Source organism: Coffea eugenioides, chromosome 10 (genome assembly GCF_003713205.1).
Source record: "Coffea eugenioides isolate CCC68of chromosome 10, Ceug_1.0, whole genome shotgun sequence".
NCBI lineage: Eukaryota > Viridiplantae > Streptophyta > Magnoliopsida > Gentianales > Rubiaceae > Coffea > Coffea eugenioides.
In genome coordinates, this window is record NC_040044.1 from 12,114,195 (window position 1) to 12,137,489 (window position 23,295).

General features: G+C 36.4%; 3 protein-coding genes across 3 annotated transcripts; 2 read left to right on the plus strand and 1 right to left on the minus strand.

Moving 5' to 3' along the window:
• Positions 1–9,390: 9,390 nt before the first annotated feature.
• Positions 9,391–11,928, plus strand: LOC113750057. The gene is made up of 2 exons (XM_027293975.1): positions 9,391–10,758; positions 11,419–11,928. The coding sequence occupies exons 1-2, from the start codon at positions 9,391–9,393 to the stop codon at positions 11,734–11,736; spliced, it is 1,686 nt and encodes a 561-aa protein (XP_027149776.1). The 3' UTR covers positions 11,737–11,928.
• A 3,608-nt stretch (positions 11,929–15,536) lies between these two features.
• On the plus strand, positions 15,537–17,227 carry LOC113749457 (UDP-glycosyltransferase 88F5-like). The gene is given in 2 exon segments (XM_027293207.1): positions 15,537–15,904; positions 15,907–17,227. Coding segments are annotated over 2 exon segments (1,362 nt in total). The 5' UTR covers positions 15,537–15,678; the 3' UTR covers positions 17,043–17,227.
• Positions 17,228–18,348: 1,121 nt separating this feature from the next.
• Positions 18,349–22,037, minus strand: LOC113750443 (transcription factor bHLH81). Its single transcript, XM_027294415.1, has 5 exons — positions 21,525–22,037; positions 19,772–19,915; positions 19,467–19,532; positions 19,109–19,177; positions 18,349–18,858 (listed from the first exon to the last, which is right to left on the minus strand). The coding sequence occupies exons 1-5, from the start codon at positions 22,035–22,037 to the stop codon at positions 18,811–18,813; spliced, it is 840 nt and encodes a 279-aa protein (XP_027150216.1). The 3' UTR covers positions 18,349–18,810.
• Positions 22,038–23,295: the final 1,258 nt, after the last annotated feature.

Here is a 23,295-nt window from a genome sequence, read left to right on the forward strand (position 1 = left end):
CTAATTGTAGTGAGTCGTTGGGTGGATCCCTCGACACGTGAATCGATCTACAATAAAGTCGTTGGGTGAATCCCTCGACAAATTCTATTACGGGTATATCTCGAGTATACTGCGTCGGTAGACGAAGTTCGGGCCCGAAACAGAGGTATGAACGGTGACGGGTTAGGATTAAAATAAGTGGATCTACATGGACTATAAGTAGTGAAAGTTGACGGAGGGTCAACTACGAGGGTATCTGATCAAGCGAGGAGAATGGCTCCCGAGAGCCCCTGTATCCTACCTTGTGTTGTTATACGCTTTCTTAATTGTTTAACTTGTTTAAGTTATTACCCGCTGTTTGAATTACGTGACTGCATGTTTTGGGGCACCACTGAGTTTTAGCTCACCCCACGTTTATTGTTTTCCTTAACAGGTTCTGGAAGTTGAAAGCTGGAATACTTGCTTATATTTTCCTTCTTGAATGTACTGAATACTATGACTTATGTTGTGGGCTGTACTGTGTTTGATTCGGATAATGTACTTTTTATTTTGGATTGCCACTTGAAGCTGGAAAATGTGTAAACCCTAGTTCGATATTTGGTTGTATAGTTTTATATGTATTTGGGATTGTGCGATCCTATTCCTTGGTTGTAATGCGTGAAAAGTTTAAGAGCAGTAGGTTGGAAATTTTAATTACTGTTATCTGTGTAGTTAGTGTGGTTTCGTGATGAGACTATTCGAGGAAATTGTTTTGTAATAGATTAGATTTTTATTCGAAAGGTTTTGGGTTAGAATGCTTGCGTGAGTCCTGGCGAGAGCTGGGCAGACGGCCCGCCAACCCTTTGGTTCGCCTCAGGGGGGAAGTGGGGTCGCCACACATTTCATTACAAGTTACGGCAACGTGCCAGTGGCATTTAGTTCTAATTTTTTTTGGGGTCAAAATCTAGTCCTAATTGCTTCTGCTGTTTCTTGATCATGTTGAATGCTTCCGAATTCTACTTAGCGTATAATAATTGATAATGACTTATTCTATTCTTTCATGGTATTGGACAGGCAAAAACCATACCAGAAGTGTGGTAAATTTACTTTAAACTCCTAATATTATCTCCCCTAATTTTTGTATACTTTTTAAAAAATTTAAACTTTTGTCAACAATAGGCTAGTCACGCAAATTAAAAAAAAAAGGGACTGGTCACACATCTCATTCTTTGCCCTAAAGAACTCAATTCAGCAAATTTCTTAGAATAATGGTGAAAAAAATCATAACAATGGAGGAACCTGGGTTTGTTTTTTTTTTTTTTTGGATCTGAAATAGCCCCCCATTTTTTAAAAAAATAAATAAATTGGCCATCTTACGTTCATTAAGAAAGGGAAAATTTTTTGGTCACTACACATGGATGTCCGGCTATCCTAAAGGGAAAACAAAATCAATTGTTCCACTCTTGCAATTTTTTTTAGGATTAAATATAGTAAGTCCCTTAACTTTACATTTAGTTGCATTTTACCCCCTCAACTCAATAAATGGACACTTTGCCTGTCTATTTTATGTTTTAGGACAAAAATGCCTCTTCTATATTCATTAATATTTAATATTTTCTTTTTTTGCCCTTTTCCTACTTATTCCTTTTCTTGATATTTTTCAATTTTTCATCATTCTCTCATATAATCAAATACTTTCCTGTCTTTGCTATTTTTATCTAGATATTAATTTTAATCATTTTAAATATTCTTTATTTATTTCTATCTTTTTTACCTTTTGTTATTAGAAAAATAATGATCATAAATGGTATGCTATAACAAAGTATTTATGAACATAGGCTATTTAATACTGGTGAGAACGGCACACCTTATATGGGTGCAAATTTAAAAGAATTTTTTAAAAATATATTAAATATTTCAGTAGTTGTTGGTTTTTGTTTTAGAAATGTGGGGTGGGAAACGTGGGGGAAATATGGGGAAAATGTGAGCATGAATATAGGATTTGTGAGAGCGGTTATAAGATTAGTTAAGAGATAAACATTACTTAATTATAAAAATGTAAAATTCTATTAAAATATCATTCAAACTTTTGACAATTTTGAAAGCTCCTTATCCAAAACCTACTCTGCAATACATATAGATATAGATTGTATAGACTAGTGTTAAAGATATGCCCAATGTATGTGCAGTTTAAAAATAATTATTAATTTTTATGAATATATTAATTTTATTTTTACAAAATTAAATTTTATATAAATTATTCAGTAAAAAATTACAATTTATTAGTAATATTTTCTTTAATATAGTCATAGTTAATTTGGTAGTTACAATATTTAAGAGAGTTATGGGAGATTATATTAGCAAACGTGATTAGGTGATTAGGATAAAAATTAACTTTTTCAAGGGTAAAATTGAAAGTTCAAAAAATGATATAAAATGTCTACCTCAACCATCGCTTCTCTCCCTTTATTATTGTTCTAGTGCTTGAGGCACACATGTTAATAAAAAAAATATTTATCAAAATTATCTCTTTATAATATATTTTATTGGTCAAACTCTTGTTTCTACAAGATGCATCATTTAGCTAAAACGACGACGTATCCTCCTTGTTTCATGACATTTCCTCCCCCTTCAGTTTAGACTTGTCCGCAAGTCTCAAATTCAGGAAATTGTTGCTCAATGAAATCCTTATCTTCCCAGGATGCTTCATCATATTCCAACTGTTGCCACTTGATCAGGTACTGTACCACCGGCAATCCTTTCCTCAGAATAGCTCTTCTCTTCAAGACCATTTCTGGTATTAAGGGACATTGGTCCTGCAAATCGAATTCTGGCAGGGTAGTGGAGACTTGCTGTGGTGGTCCAACTCTCTTTTTCGGTAAGGACACATGAAATACTTGGTGTATCTTGGCTGCAGGAGGCAATTTGAGCTTATAAGCAACCTCACCTATCTTCTCTTCAACTTCAAAGGGGCCATAGAACTTTGCTGCGAGCTTAAGGTTCTTTCGAATAGCTATGGTTTGCTGCCTATATGGTTGCAATTTGAGAAACACCACATCCCCAACTTCGAAGCTCCTCTCAGTTCTATGCATGTCTGTAAAGTACTTTGTTCGCTGCTGAGCCTTAAGTAGATGTTCCTTGATACTGGCTAAAATCCTTATTCTTTCTTGGAGTGCTTGAGTTGCTGCAGGAATTATAGAATCACAGTAGAGACCTATTGGTAAGGATAGAGCCTTATAGCCATAGAGGGCTTCAAAAGGAGTCACACTCAGGCTTGAATGGTAAGCCGAATTGTACCATCATTCAGCTAGAGGAATCCACTTGCTCCACTGACTTGGGAACTCTCCAGTCATGCACCTCAAATATGCTTCTACACACTGGTTAACTCTTTCACTCTGACCATCTGTTTTTGGATGGTATGTAGAACTATAGCACAAACTCACCCCAACCAATCGAAATAACTCCTTCTAGAAATTGCTAGTGAAGATTTTGTCCTTATCTGTGACTATAGTTTCAGGTAGTCCATGAAGTTTATACACTTGATCCAGGAAAACTTGTGCCACTTGTTTGGCTGAAAAAAAATGAGTAAGTAATAGGAAGTGACTATACTTGGTGAGTCGATCCACTACTACCAGGATGGTGTCAAAGTTTTGTGAAGTTGGAAGTTTCTCTATGAAATCCATAGAGATTGTGTCCATGCTTGGCTAGGTATAGGGAGAGGCTGCAGAAGCCCAGGATACTGAATATGTTCAGATTTATTCCTTTGGCAATTATCGCAGGCCTGTACAAATCTCCTAACATCCCGTTGCAGATCAGGCCAATAGAATATACTACTGATTCTGTGCCAACTCACCCTCTGCCCTGAATGACCTCCAATAGAAGAAGAGTGCAAGGCTTCCATTATCTGTTCCCTAACTACATTGCTTGAACCTACAAAGAGCTTCCCTTTATATCTGAGAATACCATCACTGAGTTCATATTGATTTGGGAACTCAGGTTCTAATAGAAACCTGGCAATCAACTCTTGACATTGTGAATCTTGTTCATAGCTCTTGATCAATTCTGTCATCCAAACTAGTTTAGCAAAAGTTAGAGCCAAACAGGTTTCCACTATAGCTCTTCTTGAAAGTTCATCAGCTATCAAGTTCTCACTGCCCCGTTTGTACTGAATCTCATAATCCAGTCCCAATAGCTTAGTTAACCACTTGTGCTGTATTGCTGTTGTTAGCTTCTGGTCCAGTAGGTATTTTAAAGATTGATGGTCAATCCTTATGATGAAATGGTAGCCTACTAGGTAGTGTCTCTATTTTGTCACTGCCATCACTAATGCCAGCAGTTCCTTTTCATAGGTAGATAACCCCAAGTTCCTTGGACTCAATGATTTACTAAGAAATGTTATAGGGTGACCCTCTTGCATGAGCACTACCCCAATTCCTCCTCCACTCGCATCAGTTTCTACCACAAATGGTTGCTTAAAGTCAAGCAGCCTGAGTATTGGAGCTAAGGTCATCACCTTTTTGAGTAGGTCAAATGCTCGCTAAGTTGTGTCAGTCCAAACAAATACATGTTTCCTTAGCAGATCTATCAGTGGTTTACACAGAATCCCATAATCCTTAATAAATCTTAAATCTTTTGTAGTAACCTGTGAGCCCCAAAAATTCTCTCAAGTCCTTCACTGACTTGGGTGTTAGCCATGTCACAACACTGTCAATCTTGGAAGAATCAATGCTAACCCTTTCTTCTTAGATGGTATGTCCCAAGTAATCCACTCTAGTCTGTGCAAATGAACACTTGGATCTTTTAGCAAACAACTGATTCTCCTTAAGTACAGTCAGTACCAGCCTCAGGTGATACAGGTGTAATTCCCAGGTTTTACTGTAGATCAGAATATCATCAAAGAAAATTAGAACAAACTTCCTCAGATATGGTCGGAAAACTTGATTCATCAAAGACTGAAAGGTTGCAGGAGCATTAGTTAACCCAAAAGGCATGACTAAAAACTCATAATGGCCACAATGAGTCTGAAATGCTGTTTTGTGCACATCCTGAGGTTTGACTCTTATCTGATGATATCCTGCTGTTAGATCCAACTTAGACTTAAATTTGGATCCAGATAGCTCATTTAGCAGCTCGTCCACATTTGGAATGGGATAACAATCCTTGATGGTGATCTCATTCAGCTTCTTGTAGTCCACACAAAACCTTCAAGTTCCTTCCTTCTTTTTGACCAACAAGATTGGTGATGCAAATGGACTGTTGTTATGTCTTGCAATCCCATGATGTAACATCTCTGTAACTTACTTTTCAATCTCATCCTTCTAGGAATGGGGCTATCTGTAGGGTTTTAACTTGAATGGTTGAGCTCCTGGTTTCAATGGGATTTCATGGTCACATGTTCTGACAGGTGGTAAGGATACAGGTTGTTGGAAAACAACTGAAAATTCTTCCAGTAGGTCTCTGATTTCTTGAGGATGTTGGTCTCCTTCTGTCATTTCTGAGGCATTTGTTGAGGCTAATTCTGTCTCCATGGTCCTCATAGCAAAGCATATTTTCTTATACTCTATGAAGTGCCTAAGATCCTTGCCTCTGATTAAGTCCATTTCGCAATTTTCAGAACTCCCCTGTAAATGAACCATTTCCCCTTGATATTCCATAGAGATCCTGAGGTTGTGGAAATCAAAAGTGATAGGACTAAAACGAGTCATCCAGTCTACTCCCAACACAATGTGCCATCCACTCAATTCCATTAACTTCAGATCAAAACCAAACTTGTGCTGATTGACTTCCCACCTGACCCTTGGACAGATAGCCTTGCTGGTTACACATGCTCCATTTCGCACAATGACAGAGAAGGGTGAAACCATTCTATAAGGTATATAATGCAATCACCAGTTCACTGTCAATGTAACTATCAGAGCTACCTGTATCCACTAGAATCAATACTTCCTCCCCATCCAGACGTCCTGTGATTGTAATGGTTTTTCTTTTGAGAGATTCTGACAATATGTGTAAAGACATTTCCATAACAGTTCCTGGATTCCCTGTGTGCTCATCCTGTTCCCCAACTGCATCCTCAAATTCTGATTCCTTTTCTTCTTCCCCAATGAAGAAGTTTAAGTGTCCCATTTTACACTGATGTCCTGCCCCATATTTCTCCCCACACTTAAAACACAATCCATTGTTCCTCCTGTACTGTATTTCTTGTGCTGAGATCTTTCTGGTGGAGCTATTATCTGGAACTGTCTTCCTTGCACTGGAGTACTGGTGTTGGCTAACAGGGGGAATCCTATATAGATTTCCTGTAGTTGTGTTTGGAGGCTAACTTTTATGCATCCCAAACTTGTTTTCCATTGAATTCTTCTGCATTTCCTTTCCTTGCCTGTTTTGCAACTGTAGGGAGTATTCTTGTAATTGCGCATCTCATAGGCAGCAGATAGTTCTGTAGGCTTTAGCATTCTGATTATTGGCTTAATCTCTTCTTTAAGTCCGCTAATAAAGCTTGACACAAAGTAGCCTTCATCTAGTTGGGGATTTGTCATCAACATTAGTGGCTTGATCTCCTCAAACTTTTCCTTGATAGTCCTCAACACTCCCAATTTGCTGAATCTTGTTAAATTCTTCCACTATATCTCTGCAAATTTTATTACAAAACCTCTTGCACATTGATTCCTCAAATTCCTTCCAACTGAGGCCTGTCCTTTCCATTTTAAGTCTTTGAAACCACCTATCTGCCTTTCCTTCTAAAAACATTTCAATTACATCTATCTTTTGACTCTCAGGAACTTGATAATTTAGAAAGTACTTATTACATTTTCTTAGCCATTCATGCGGATTTTCCCCATAAAAAAGAGGTAGCTCAAGTTTTGGAGGATTAGGTACATAGATCCTACCTTCGTCCCTTTTGATGAAGCCTCCATTGCTCTCGCCTTCCTTGTTGAGCCTTTGTTGAGGCAGTGGTGTTGGTAGGAGTGGTCTCTCCCTTGCTTCCTCCACAGAACTCTTTTCTCTGTTCATCATTATCTGCAGGAAGGAATTGAATTTCTGCTCCAGTCCAGTCATTGATGCCTCTAGTTTCTCCAACTTCATGTTGGAATTCTCCATTTCAACCCTAATCTCGCTGCCAAAATCAGCTTGAAACTGCTGCTGAGAAGCGTGGAATGCCTCCATAGCCTCTTGCAACCTTGCTTCTTGTTTCTTGACGTGTTCCTCCAAGGATTTCAGACGAGTTCTTTTCGCCATTGGAACTTCCAAGGATCGATTGCTCTGGTACCAATTTGTCAGGATCTTGGCTGAATCAGATTGGGAATTTGGAGGGAAAGGGAAAAGTTGAAGAAGAGATTCAGGAGAAATGAGAGAAGAGAGAGAGAGAGAGAGAAATTTTGTTAACAGAATTCTATTATTACATGTCAGATACATTAGCCAATCATAGAGCTCCTTTTTATAGTTTTGGTGCAACCGACTAACTAACTCTTTAAGTAGTACGACACCGTTTCTACAAGATGCATTCTTTAGCTAAAGCGACGACGTATCCTCCTTGTTTCCTAACAAGTGGACCCTGAAAGACATGGTGACTTTTGGAGGATAATTTTGTCAAGGAAACTTGGTCTTGATGGATTATTGGTTTGACAATAACACTAAGGGTTAATTTTTTTTCTAAAAGTGAAACTAATTCAGACATCAAGTTATTTTTTTACACAGGTAAAATTAATTGGAAAATAAATGTGTGTACATGTGATGATAATAAATGTGAATACATGCTACATAATAAGTTAAATTTAATTTAAAGAACAATAAATATAAATATGTGTCACATAAGGATAAGTTAGAGATCGATGTATTATAGGTAATAAAGCATACTTTTTTTTTAATACAAAGGAGAGGCAACACCTCTATTGTAAAACGATAACTCTATTTTGTTCCTTTAAAGATGTACTAACTACAAATGCTTAATCACGACCTTTTCCTACCACTACGTTCTTTACATCTTTCTTTACAAAATAAGAAGACCTACAAATATTAGTTACTTTTAAATTATCCATCAGTTAACGTATTGTGTATTTATGGATTATATATTTTAGAATTTTTAAATTGATCAGACATAGAATTTGCCAATATAACTAATCTGTATGCACAACAAGAATTTTGGTTGAAACAATTTATGTCTTTTCTTAAGTTCTACTTTGTCCTCGTTGAAGTTTTTTATAATAAAAAGAAAATCTATCAAAGATAAACTAATACCCCATAATAGCAAGAAATAAACTCTTTTTATCAACTTTGTTTTTGTCATCATGATATATCTAATGGCTAGGCATAGGATTCGAATATTGAATTTGATAGTAAAGAAAACTTCAAGTGATTACAAGAAATAAACCTTAATAAAGAACTCTCACAATTATCTTTTTTTTCATAATTTTTTTAAAACACACATTAGTGTGCCTTTCTCATTTATTAATACCTACTTACCTTTTACTTTTAGTAAAGAACACAAAAAAAAAAGAGTAAAGCCATGACTTTTGTAGTTGTCCAAAATTCAGAACACACAGAATACGTGTCAAATATATTACTCTCCCGTCTCATTGAAAGTGTCATACTTTTTATTTTGAAATATCCCAAAACATTTGTCATGTTGGAAAAGTCAAAATACCTTTTAGTCTCTCTTTCCAATATAGTCATTCTTTCTAATTATATGCATGTTACCATTCAAATTTAAACTTGAATTTATGGGGATAAAATTGGAAAGAGAAACACAAACATCATAATCAAACCTTTATTCTTAAAAAATTGGATTCCCCAAACATGACCAAATAATTGGAATGGAGGGAGTAATACTATTAGTATTTGAATTAATCTTTCCTGTATTAATGGTGTATACATTGTCAGCATTGGATGGATGATAATTATGCAAAATTTGAATTTGAACTCCAACTTTTGTACATATGTCATGGATCCAACGTTAATAGTGTATACATTGTCAGTGTATATAAGATTTACTATTAGTACTTTCTTTTTCTTTTTCCTTTTTTGTGTGAAAGAGTTGATATATATGTGTGTGGGGGGAGAGTTGATCTGTGTGTATGTGGAGAATTGATATGATTAAAGCATAATCACCACTTTTTGTCAAAGCATAATCACCACATTGGAATCCACATTTTTTGAAAAATATTATTCTACTTTCACCAAAATCATAAAACGCCCTTCACAGACACGTAGAATTCTACTCAGCCATGTGGCAGAATACGTGTTGCATGTTTAACCCTCGTATGCTACGTGGGCTCCTAATTCTATTTCCACGTTCAACCAACCGATCCCTCGCAACACTACCAAGATCCTCGCAAAAGATTAGCTTCCATTAATTCCATCCCCAATTCAGAGATTTTCAAGATCTAATCTAGTGTCCAGATAAACACAGAAAAAAAAAGACCAATAAGAAAAATGATGAACATTGTTGCATTATGTCTGGTCTTAACTACACTTGCAACTGCTGGTGTATGGTCTCCAACCCCAGAAAAAGTAAACAACGACAAAGAAGATGTTGTATTGAAGGAAGGCCACAGAACTGTGGTAGTTGAGTTTGAGAAAGATGATGGGAATACCAAAGTTTCAATCTCTCCTCAAGAGGCTGTGCATGAGGGTTTTGTTCACAAACCTTCTTCCTCAAGAGTTGATGAAAAGGGCCCTCATGATTCGTCTGTAAAAGGGAAGGTTTCTGACTCGGTGGAAAATGTCAAGGAGAATTTGAAGGATGAGCAAGAAGATGCCGGTGATCCTCATAAGGCAACTCCTAGAGAACTTGTTTGTGATGCTTTGGGCAGGTGTAAGCATAAGATAGCGAGTGCAATTGGGAAAACGAAGGAGATGGTGTCTGAGAATGCCCATGAAGCTGCTGATAAAGTTTATGAAGTTGAAGAAGAAGCCAAGGAGGCTGTGACGGATGCTTATGACAGAGTGAAAGGTACGGTTGAAAGAAAAGCCCACGAGGCTTCTGATAAGGCTCATGAAGCAAAGGAGAGGGCGAAGGATGCTGCAAGAGACAAGGCTCATGAAGTAAAGGAAAGGGTGAAGGATGCGGCGAGTGAAAAGGCTTGTGAAGCGGAGGAGTCGGTGATGGATGCCGCGACTGGTGCGGCTAGTAAAGTAAAAGAAGCGAAGGAAAGGGTGAAGGATGCTGCGAATGAGGTCTCTGGTAAGGCGAAAGAAAAGGTAGCGGAAAAAGTGCATGAAGTTAAAGGAGAAGTGGGAGAAGCGGTTGATACAGCCAAGACCCTCCAAGGAGATGTAGAGGGAAATTTGTCGAAACTAGTGAAGGCTACAAAAGGAAAGGTAAAAGAAGCAGAAGAAAAGGTTGAAGGGATTTCAAAAGAAGGTGAAGAAGTTATAGAAAGGGTTAAGGAGAAGGGAAAGAAAGGTTTGAAAGGAATTCTCCGGCGAGGCCGAGAAGTTGTGTATGGCTCTTTTGGCTATGTTTTTTCACCGGAAAGTTTGGCTTTCGGTATAAGAATATTGCAGTTATTGGGATTGGCGGGTGCATATGGGATGAGTATTTGGGTGACATTTATTTCTAGTTATGTTCTGGCTAGGGCATTGCCCAGGCAGCAGTTTGCTATCTTGCAAAGCAAAATATATCCTGTTTATTTCCAGGCTATGGCTTATAGCGTTGGGTTGCTGTTGGTAGGGCATTTGTTAAGTCGAAGAAAAAGAGTGTCCTCTGGCGCAGGGGACACTTTGCAAGGCTTCAATCTTCTTGCTTCTCTTTTGATGCTTTTGATAAATTTGAAGTACTTGGAGCCTCTTGCGACTAAGGTATGTTTTGATTTCTTTACTCGGATTTCTGATTATTTTTTGGTTTTAATATTGGATTTGGCTAATTTCTAATTTTTTTTTTTTGGTGTAAATAAATGCATGATTATTCACTTTTGCGGTGCTGTCCCAAGTCTAAAGTTAGTTCTCATTTTGTGGGCTATGTTTTTAGCGTTGAAAACCTTGAAAAGCAAATTTTTGGGGGTAGTACTACACGGTTGTATGTGACAGGGATACATCATTTCACTCATGAATGTGGTTCTTCTGGGACTACTACTTGGGCCTAACCAAAATTTTGGAGGTCTTTAATTATCCATTTGGACTTGGTGCTGCATTGTTCAATGATGTATTGATCAGTTATGTATGAAATTTTAAAATCCACTGATCGATTTTCGAATCTCAAATGTTACAGTCATCAATCGGTCAATAATATTCATGAACCAAATGATTAGACAATTGAACTTTGATATGTAGCACATAGATTCCTGTCTCAATTTCAAGAATCCTATTCCTTATGTGCAAGGTAGGGATCCTTAATCCTTGCAGGAGAAACAACGGTCTTAATTTGCCATGCCCATTTATTGTAGATTGATTAGTATAAGCTTAGGGTTAATCAAAGACAATTTTGTAGCTCTACTAATTTTCACTTTGAACTAATTGCAGGTTATGTTTGAGAGGATGAAATTGGAGAAAGAAGAAGGTAGAGGAGTAGAGAGCTCTAAAGAAGAACAGTCTGACGGAGTGGTTGATTCAATAACCGAGCCATCGTCTGTAAAGGCATCAAGCACCGCAACTAAGACGAGTCCATCTTCCTCTACTCCTCATGAAAGGCCAGAAGCTGCAGCTTCACAATGTGAGATAGTCAGATCGAGTGAGGCACTGAGGAAGTTGAATACAATTTCATCCTTCCTCAATGTCTTGACTCTAATGGCCCTCACTTGGCACCTTGTACATTTGGGACAGCTGCTTTCACGCATCTAGTTGATAAGAATGCCGATACAATGTTGGTTTTTGTTGTATAACTTTATCGTAGTTGTAGCCTTCTATAGATGGTCTACGTTTTGCTATAGGATTTACTTGGGGTAGCTGATTGATTTGTTAGAATTTGTGAAGCATGAAAATTTTCTTGCAAAAGGAACCAACTTATGGTAATGTATGTTATTTAGTGTTTGTATGATATTTAATCATTTTGATCCAGTTGCATCAAATTCTTGTAGTTACATTTCATGCATGAATCATTGAATTCAATTAAAGAACCTTAGGTTGGCTAAGGAGGTCTTGGTCTGAGAATTTAATTAAAGAGCCTTAGTTGGCTGAGGAGGTCTTGGTCTTGGTTCTGATAGTTAAGATTGAAGTCCTAGAAATTAGGGATTCTGGGTTTAAATCCTCTTGTCTTAAGTTTCATCCTTTCCTTGTTAGGAAATTTTTTTTTTTCAAAAAATGTCTTCTTGTGTGGTAGGTAATTTGTTTGTAAAGCCTTGTTAAAGTGATGAAGATAATTTTGTTGTCATGTATGATAGTGATATGTCTAAAATTTTAAGGGTGTTGAGTGATATTATTATGAATTTTAGAGGAGGTATTTAAATTATTTCTAATCAAAAGGATAGAAAGTTTACAAGTTTAGAGGGCAAAAAACATATATTTAATAGTTGGAGGGTTAAAAGTCGACCAACTATATAATTTAAGAGTAATTTAGATTTGTTGCCCAATTAAATCTTCTATTTATCCAAGCTTCTTTTTGCAGGAAAAATAAAAATGAAATTCTAGAAAAAAGGGAATGGAATGATTATCAGGTAATCACACTTTTGCAACAATACTATTAGCTTTCTCTGCCATTAGTTTTCACTTAATTTGTGAGATGACGTAAAAATACAAAAGTTGTGTATAAAATGTGTACGTATATAAACCAGATTGTACATTTGCTGCGAGAATTTGTGCATCTGTTACAAAGGTGCCTCTGGTTGTATTTGAACAGTTATCTCGAGGGTGTACAATTACATTATATTAATCAATGACTAATAAGAAGTATGTAATCACATTACGTTAGTGACTAATATTACAATAACTAACAAGAAGCACATAATCACATTATCTTAGTGACTAATATAAACTATTTTATTTCAACACGAATATAATAAAATAATATAATGTGATTAATATTATAATGATTGACGAGAAGTAAATAATCACATTATCTTAGTGACTATTATGAAATATTTTATTTCAATAAGAATACAAAAAAATAATGTAATATAATTGCACATCAAATAACAAATATAATAAAATTTAAGGTGTAGACCAATTGGATCTTGTTGGTTGAACACTTAAATTGCATGAGATACCATTTTTTATTTTTCCCATGTTGAAAAGTCCTGCTCAAATAGAACATATAAATGTTGATGTGCTCTATTTAGAACCACTGACTTTTGGTTCAGTGACCACAAAAAAAGGAACTAAATCTCTTTTTGGACGGCAGGTCAGGAGTGACCCTTTGGTCTACAAATGTTTTTTTTGCCAAAAAAAAAAAAAAAGTGTCCTATCTAGAATTATCTCTAGGTGGGTACTCATTATTAGCCTATGCTGTTGCTGGGAAACAATTATCACCAGTGCCTTTGCAACACACCATAAATAATCCCTATTAATGGAGGTCAAATATTAACCGTTTACATGATTCATTTTATAGTAAAATATTATTTAAAGTTTTATTTACCAAAACCCCACGTAAACGAGAAAAAAAAATCTTACTCTAAAAGACATATGACTTGTACAATAGATTTAAATTAGAAGACAATCCGTCTTTAATTTTTAGGAGTTTCTATATTTGTATCTAAAATTACACATATCGTGTTTTTTTAAAAAAAAATTGGATTTTTTAGGTAAACTCATAAATGAATACTTTTTAACTTCACTAACATAGGCCTGAATCTGATTAAAACTACATTTGGGTATCAAATTATTTAAGAAATTAGGTGGTTTCCAATTTTAAAATGGCTAGTAGTGTACTTTTACTTTCTCCCTAACCACTATTGTTTCAAATTTTATTTCAACAAATCAATTACTCAAAACAGTGGGTAGTCATTTGTGTTACCAAAATAAAAACTTAGATTAGTAGAGGCAGTTTCTCTACTTTATTTGTCAAATATTCAATTGAATCTGTCATTTTCCTCTCTTGTAATTTTATGAGTAAATGTTTGTGTCAAAAGGAATATGGAAAAGCTTCTCAGTTTTCCTTACCCTTGAAAAGTGTATTTAAACTAATGATTTTGCCTAAAATCGTGGAATCAAATATTTACAGAATAATACAAACTCAAAATCAAATCCACTTATGTTATGTAAATGGTTTAATATTGTAAGAGTTTTCTTGCCTATACTTTTACATTCGAGCTCTTCCTAAACGTTACATTTCAAGCTAAAGAGATGTTGGGACAATTTCGCATACCTCCCCTAAGGTTTTTGACAATTGTAGAAAGCTTCCCTGATGTTCTAAAAATTACACTTGCCTCCCCCATTTTCATTGTTTAATTGACATTCTAGGCCACAAGGCTAGACTTTTTAGCAAAAATCCTAGAATGCGCTTGGGTTATAAATCACAACAAAAATAAAAAGGAAAAAAATGATTCACTAGCTCTACTTCATTCATTTTGTGTGCTATTACCATTGCTTACCCATTAACATTCAAATCACTACCAAGTAAATACTCATCTTTGTTGTAAAGTCTCTCTTTTACCTAAAGACTTCTAGTGAAAACCATTGAATCAATTAAAAATGTCATATCAGATACATAAAAATTTACCTATAATCTCATATCAACCTCAAATTTTGCTTAATATCTAGCAATACTATACTCATCAATATCCCTAAACTCCAATTCCATCTTTCTGATACAAAACATACTAAGTCATTACCATAAATACCAACATCCAATATACTCAATCAGAATAGAGTTCAAAATCAATCAAATTCTCTCTGTAGGAATGCAATTGCTAATAACTACAAATCAAAAATAGAAAAACAATGCAATGATAAATATACCCAGAACATTGCTTCCATAACAACCATAATATTATAATCTTTATTTAGTCCCTCTTCCACTTCCCATCCCCTAAATTTTTATTTTTTATCACCGCCACCATCTTCATCACTATCTAGTTTGATAACGAAATCATCATTTATCATTTGACAATTTCAACTTGCTAATACCTATCAAAAATTGAAAATAAAAATGGGCACAAAGAATCTGTTTAATAGTAATGAAAAAGAAAGAATTGAGAATATACACTAAGAGAGGTATGCACTGATGGTCGGTATGCATGGTGATTTTGTTGGTGGCGACAATACATATTAGGTCGATGAGTTGAAAAAATGAATTAGAAGGAAAGAAGATATAAGAGGAAAGTGATAGAGAATTAAATGTAAACTACTGTAATTTGAGTCATCAATTCATAATTGATAATTGATGAGAAATTTTTAATTTTTGTTAAAATTTTTCAATGAATTAACAATTAATGAAAGATATTGTTATCTTTTTATTGCATTAAGAGAGGTCCCGTAATTATATAAACCTTAGGGGAGTCGAGTAAAATTGTTAAAAACCTCTTACGAATTTATCCCATCTCATAAATAATATATGTTCTCGTTTACGTCATTGGACATGGCCCACAACTTTTAGTTTCTTTCGAGGAATTCTCCTCCTGTCTTACTGCACTCGGACCGGACCGGTGGAGGAAGTCATGGTAGTTCCTAACTTCCTACCTGGTACAAATTATTTTGGTAAAGGCGTGTGGAGAGTCAAGACCGCTCGCAGGCACCTACTAAAGTTGTTAGGCACATTTAAGGTAGCAAGAATCTTCATTCATAAGCTCGTATACCCATCTCCAGTACCATTCTGCCTCTTCTCAACAACTGCAAATCAGAAGCTAGAAGATGGAGAACACCCTCGTCCTGTATCCAGCACCAGGAATAGGCCACATGATCTCGATGCTGGAGCTGGCCAAGTTAATCCTTCGCCACTACAGCAACAAATTCTCAAGAATCCACATCCTCATCACCACCGGCTTTCAAGCGGATTTCTCTTCTAATCTCAGTCCACCTGCCATTGCGTTCAAATTCATCCGCAAGAATGCTCCCAATGTCCACCATGCTCTCCAGGAAATTCTAAGACATCATCAATTAGGGCTCTGATCATTGATTTTTTCTGCACATCAGCGATGCCTTATTCCAATAATCTTGGCACCCCGGTTTACTATTTCTTTACTTCTGGTGCTGCAGCTCTTGCTCTTTATCTGTACTTTCCCACAATCCACAAGCAAACAAGTGAAAGCTTTAAAGATCTTGTTCAGACTAAGTTTGATGTTCCAGGGTTGCCTCCTATACCAGCAACACATATGCCTGAGCCAGTGCTGGACAGAGTTGACCCTGCCTCTGATGATATACTATATTTTTCTGTTCATCTCCCTAAGAGTAGTGGTATCATAGTTAACACATTTGATGAGCTAGAACCTATTGCTTTGAAGGCAATTACAGATGGTCTGTGTGTTCCTGATGCTCCTACTCCACCCCTATACAACATTGGGCCATTGATAGCTGAAGCTGATAGTAGACCAGCTGAAGATGGTGATGAAGGCATTGACTTGGATCAGAGTGATTGCTTCTCATGGCTTGATAGACAGCCGAACAAATGTGTGGTGTTCTTGTATTTTGGAAGCCGAGGAACTTTCTCAGTTGAGCAGATAACGGAGATTGCTAAAGGGTTGGAAAGAAGTGGTAAGAGATTCCTGTGGGTTGTCAAAAAACCTCTAGGCGACTACAAAAGCAAACAGGTTAATGGATCAGGTGGTTTTGAGGTTGACAGCATACTACCAGAGGGGTTTCTGGAGAAAACCAAAGGTATAGGCCTGGTTGTGAAGTCATGGATACCTCAGATGCAGGTGCTGAGACACCCTGCAGTGGGGGGATTTGCAACTCACTGTGGGTGGAACTCAATCTTGGAAGCCGTGGTTGCAGGTGTGCCGATGGTGGCTTGGCCGCTACATGCTGAACAGCATGTTAACATGGCTGCACTGGTCCAAGACATGAAGATGGCAATTCCAGTGGAGCAAGGCAATGATGGCATTGCAAGTGCGGAGGAGGTCGAAAAAAGGATTAGAGAATTGATGGATTCAGAGAGAGGACAAGAACTTAGAGAGCTGAGCAAGAAGATGAGAGCCATAGCTGTTGAATCTGGGCAACATTTAGGCTCTTCTAGTACTGCCCTTTCTAACTTGATTCGCGTTGTGTTTGGAAACTAAAAGCAACCAAAATTCCCCAATCCCTCCCTACATCTTTCAGTGCTCCCATTTCTTTGGCTAGACCCAAAAAGCTTCAAGTCTTTGAGCTGTATTTAGATAATAAAACATTGATTATCGAACTCTGTTCATGGCACAAGTTATTCTACTAAGTTGATTAATTAACTGATTCAGAACATTAGTTCACCTTCACCAGCAGCAAATCAAACAACTGCGCCAAGATCGTGTACTTTCTTTTGATTGATCTTTCTTGTCAGGTCCTTTTCTAAGCATCAGATATCAAAGAGAACAAAAACGTAACAGAAATCTTTCCTTATCACATCATGTCGCCCAATTTACATAGGACCGTGAAGCTTTCAGCCAGTATATTATTTCGCAAGGAAAAAGACCTACACTTCCAAAAGCTAGAAGACAGAAATGTCTTTGCACATAGATACAGGCCTTTCACATCACCCACATCAATCAGTTTCAATAATTGCTTGTTACGAAAGATTAATTTCTGTGGAGACATCGAAAATGGTTACTTCTACCAGTTTGATCTTTGAAGCAACACTACATTTTGGTTAATTGAGATCCTCAAACGCCCATTTTGTCTATTCCTCAAGTTAAACTGTCAAACCCCAAAGCTTGTAGTCTTCAACCAATCTAGCACATAGCCTACCTATTAACACTACTATCACTATGTATAATCTGATGACCCTAACGAAGACCATACTGGAGTTTTAACCAATGCAGTTACTTGCGTTCGTTTTCTTATGTAAAGACTCTATTAAGACATTCTGCAGCTTCAGGACAAGTTACAGAATTTCATACTAAGATAGAGAAACAAGACTCGTTTGTTTCACCAATGCAGACCACTTCTTTTCCTTTTTCCCAAGATTGAAGATTTGATACCACAGTTCAAAAGAGACTTGGACTTTAGAATGGACAACAATAAGCTCTTATGGACAATCAGTTAACTTTGCAAGCCTAACAGGTTTACACATAAAACCACCCAAGTTTATAATCAACGTATCAAAAAGCAGGGTCCAGAGCTAAAGCATTACAGACACAAAAACATATAGACCTAAAGCATTACAGACACAAAAACATATAGACGGTACTTCGGGAAAAATAGTAACTATACCATTTGGTCCTAGGATACTGCAACTATGAGACAAATTCCTCGCTTTGTATATATTACTGCTTCAGTCTCAAATTGGATGTGTTTGCTTGCCGTTTTGTTCTCAAACAGCAACCTTCAAAGTATCAGTGCATTTTGTATTTCTGCGCGTTTTGAATGGAATTTCACAGTTTTAGTTGCAGCAGATGCAAGAAACAGAGTAGCTCCCAAAGGAAGCCCCTTCACTTGAACGAGTCAAAAAGGGACATAAGTATGTCATGCAAGGATTACATAATTGATTACAAACTTCTGGTACTACCAAAAGTTTTTATTGATTAATATCGCCATGGTACATTCAGTCTTTATGGCAAACGAATTTCACCTAAAATAAGAAGCAAAACATAGATAGTTTCCGGACAACATGCTTGAGCAAAGAGGTAATTTACATGATATTTGACATCTACCACAAAAGCATCCAAGAAAGTAGACTCGGTGGTAGACAGTGATGGCACTACGGTGTAGATCTTATAGTACCAAGCTCTTTTTTAAGTAGCAGCATCCACAGGTGTAGAAGAAACTGAAGCACAGTAGTGTACCATATTTTCGCTAATACTTCGACATAATTGCCAATTCACTTCAGTTCACTCGGAAAAAGTTTCGGTTCTGCAATTACTCTTTGGCAAAGCATTTACATTTCTTTTGCTGCTCCTTGAGTTCCTGCCACATTTTACAATTATCTGTAAGTTGAAATTCTTGCTCTTATTTAGTCAATATATAATATCTTTAAAAAAATATACAGCTGTACTAGTGCATACTTCTTGTCAAGTTGTTTGTCCCTAAAGCATAAACGGTGAGAGAAGATGGTAACGAAATTTGTTATTATTGCATCCTAACACTCTCTTCTGTCTGGTCTTTTAGTCAGAAACTTCTCATATAAGTTTCACTTATAGACCAGTGCCTCCATTACCTGAATTTGCTTCTGTAGAAACTTGACGTACTCTACTGCTTCTTCTAACATGTCTGCCGTGTTTGTTTGCTGCATGCAATAGAAGCAAAAACTCCCAACATCAAGTTAGGAAAATCGATACAGTCTTGGTATATATCTGTAATATAAATGCCTTCAATTAAAATGTAAACTCAAAGTGAGTAGCTCCGCTCTCAAATTGCTAAAATCTAATGCACAGTACCACATTTAGGTTCAATCTTTGAAAGCCACCCAGCAAACCAGATTTGGTTTTTATTCCTGCATTGACGGTCTTCTGATATATTTTCACAAATCCCAATTTCTCTAATAAAAAATCAATCACGCTAGCATGGTCAATTACCTTATCCATATTGGGGACAAGTTCCTGAAGTTTCCTTATCCGGTCACTGATTCGTGTCCTTCGAACCTAATTCAAGAAATAAATAACTCTTCAAGCCAAATAGTGGAAAACATAATATAATAAAAATTTTCCCCAACTATTTGTCACCGCCCCACACACACACACAAACACCCCCCCCCCCCCAAAAAAAAAAATTTGACCCCATGTACAAACTAATGACAGGAAACTGTCAATTACAAACTGCTAGTCAAAGTTTTAACACAAATAAAATGAAGCAGAACCTAGAATAATTGCCAAAATCTTACTCTCTCAGCAATGCTACGAGGATGCGTAGCACAACCTCGTTTTGCCCGAACCCTACACAGAACAGCATCCTCTGAAAGCTTTTCCATTTCAGAGTCCAACAATCTACCCATTCCAGCATGCAACTGCTCACTTTGCTCTCCTTTCTATGAAGTGCAAAACAAGTTTTGGTCACAATTATACATATAAAGGGAAAGCTGGGCAGGTTAAGGTTAGAAGGTTAGATCATCAAGTTAATGGACATGAAGAGTGAAGGTATCATCACTATCCACTTTGAGAAAAATGAAGATTTACAGGAAATATATGATATGCATATGTAAATAGACTGTACAAAGACAACAGGGTCAACGGTGCTTATTTAGGTTCATAAGCATACCATGTAACCAATCAACCACACAACTCAGAGGAAGTAGTTAGAAAAAGTCCTCTGTTAAGTAATACGTAGTTACGTGCAGACCAAAAGGTACAACTAGGTAAATGTATTCTAGTGTTTACAATATATAGTGGAAAACCTCCTTTCTGTTTTTCTCAATTTGGTAAGATAGTTTACATTAAAAGAACAAACAGTAATTACTTCAGAATCCCACTCTTACTGTTTCAAAAGCCAAACATGCTCACCATCAACATATACATCAAGTCAAGATTCATCTTCTAAAATATGACGTGATATATGTAAGCTGTGTGAGTTCTTTTTGAAACTTTGATTTTATATATATAGCTATAGAAACAAAACCAAAGACATATCTAGCAAAAATAGAAAAACATCCAAATTGACAATGATGGATGCATCATAAACACATATGTAAGCACAGGAGAATTTTAGGAGTGAGCCCAAAAAAAAAAAAAAAAAACCAAACCACAGGTAACCATCAAAGATCACTAGAAGTATTCAAAGTTACACATAAATCCACAATCCACGAATAGCATACAAAGAAAAGATCAAGCAGGAGTTTTGCTTTATAGGGTAAAGTTAACAGTGACATAATTGAAGGAGTTCAAAATCAAATTTAAAAGTATGTAATTAGTACAAGTCAAGTTTTTCAATTGGCAAAACGCAAAAGGAAAATGCGGCACAACAATTTCGTACTGAACAGGCACCACCTTCCTAACTTGCAGCTCAAATTCCACCAAACTTTTCTCTGCTCTCCTAAACTTGCAATTCACATCAAAAGCACTATCTGTAGCATAAGTACTCCAACTATTCTACAATGGACGTATATGTGGTAAAACTCCAACTCCCTCTGAAGCAAAAGTTGCATGATCTTCCTAAATCTCATCCAATGAAACAGTTTCAGCTACTAATATTTACCTACACTCCTTGGAGCTTCTGCGTCTTTTACCTTCCCTTCAAAAAACCATCAAACAATGTCCATATTATAGATCAACCAAAGGCAAGATCCAAAGAGAAAACATGCAATTCAAGTTGCCAGAAGAAAGCATTTAGATCTCATAATTAATTTCAGATGTTTCCACTCCACTTCCTTCTTCCTTTCCTTTTCCTTTTTGCACCTTTCTCTCGATTTCCAATTTGGAAATTAAGTATGCCCACTTGTCAACTAGTTTCCACTTGAATGTTTATACTAATAGGTAGTTACTGCTACTAGCCAAAGCCTCCCTTTACAAAAATGAAATCCCACCAACTAACAAAATCAACATTTACCAAACAAAATCTTCAAGCTAATAAAAAACAAGAACAAAAGGACATGAATCCTTAGATATAAATGAAGCTAAACTGTACTCGATTATACAACATACCACTTGAGAAGAAGCTTTTGGAGATGGGTTATTGGAATCAGCCTCTCTGGGCCGCTTGGACGGAGACTCCGACGAAACGTCCAAAGAAGACATCAAGAAATTGTCATAATTGGCCGGAATCCCAAAATTCGAGAAGTACCCATCAGACAAAAGCTCCGCCGGGGAGCTATTCTGCCGGAGCAACCCACTGAGCCCACCTCCACCACTCCCCACCGTGTCCAACATCCCCAGATCGGCCGCATATCTACTACTAGCCGCGCTCGACTGCTGCTGAGTTGACTGAACTGGAGAAGAAGCCGGCGGGTGCAAAGGTGGCTTATTACTACTCGAAGCTAAAACCGGTGGGTCCAAAACGACGTCGTTGTCATCATCATTTTCCAATAGTGCTTCTAACCAAGTCGCCGGAGCTGAGCGAAACCGAGCAAGCCCACCACCACCTCCACCTCCACCACCACCACCGCCTCCACCAAGACCTCTGCTTAATCCGACTCCACCGCCACCAGCCGGTTGCATCTGCCCTCCTCTCCTCTTATTCTTCAGCTACTTTTTTCACTTTTTTTTTTAAACAAACTAATTTACTAGTAGTTCCTGTGATAGTGAACTAACTACTAAAACCAGGGAACAAAAAAAAAAAAAAGAGAGAGAGAGAGAAAAAGATGAAGCTCTACTAGATAGTTCTCCCTGTACTTCTGATTATCATCATTTTTTTTTATGGGATTTCGCTATTTATTTGGTTGGTTTCAGGTTGGATTTTAGATTGTGGTGGTGTCTGGACTTTTTCTTTTCTGGAGTGGAGGGTATTATTATCCGTGTTCATACAAAAGTGGTAAAGAAGGACGCTTGGGAGGTAAGTTTAATTTATGGTAAATATAGCTTTGTGTTGCATACACGTAGGGTGGTCATGTGTGTGTATGTCTACCTCATTTTACACGATGATGGGGACCATTGGATCTCAGCCTAAGAACACCATGTTTGCCTTTCAAGAATAATTTTTGTGGTGTTTTTCATTTCTTGGAAAAAAATTGTAGTAGTATAGTTGATTTTTAGGTAGTGTGTATTTGAGATAAAAACTTAGTTGAAAAAAATGTTTTTGAAAAATAAGTCCATGCAAATTGTGTCATTCATCGCAACGGATCTTCTGTTCCACATCCTGTGCCATTTTCTTCATTTTTTATTATATTGCTATTTCTCCTTCATAAACGTCATGTTTTAGTTCTTTTTTATTTCCTTAAGATCCAATAACTATTAATTCAGTAATACACAAAATTTAACAAACTCAAAAAATCAAAATGCATAAAAAATGAGATTTTTTATGAATTTTCTGCTGTATGTTTTAATTTTCTATTATATATTACTTTTTTGAAGCTGTTGTATTTATTTATTACTGAATTAATATTTATTGGATCTTAATGAAACAAAAAAAAACTGAAATATGATGTTTATGAAGGAGAAATAGCAATATAATAAAAAGTGGGATAGAGAATGGCACAGGGTGTGGGACAAAAGATCCGTTGTGATCATTCTTCGTGTTTGTTTGATTTTGTGATATACACACAAATATATGGTTTCAGTTTTGATCTTTTGTTTATAAAGTTTGAGTTCTTTAATATAATTCAATGAAATTGCAATTTAATCAAAGTTTTTTCTTTAGCAACATCTGATACAAAGATGTAACTACAAACTAGAAGCTGAGTAAGAGATAAGAGCATATATTTGCTAAGGAAAAGAAAAATTTTCTATTATAAGTTTTAGCCAATTTGACTATTGCAAG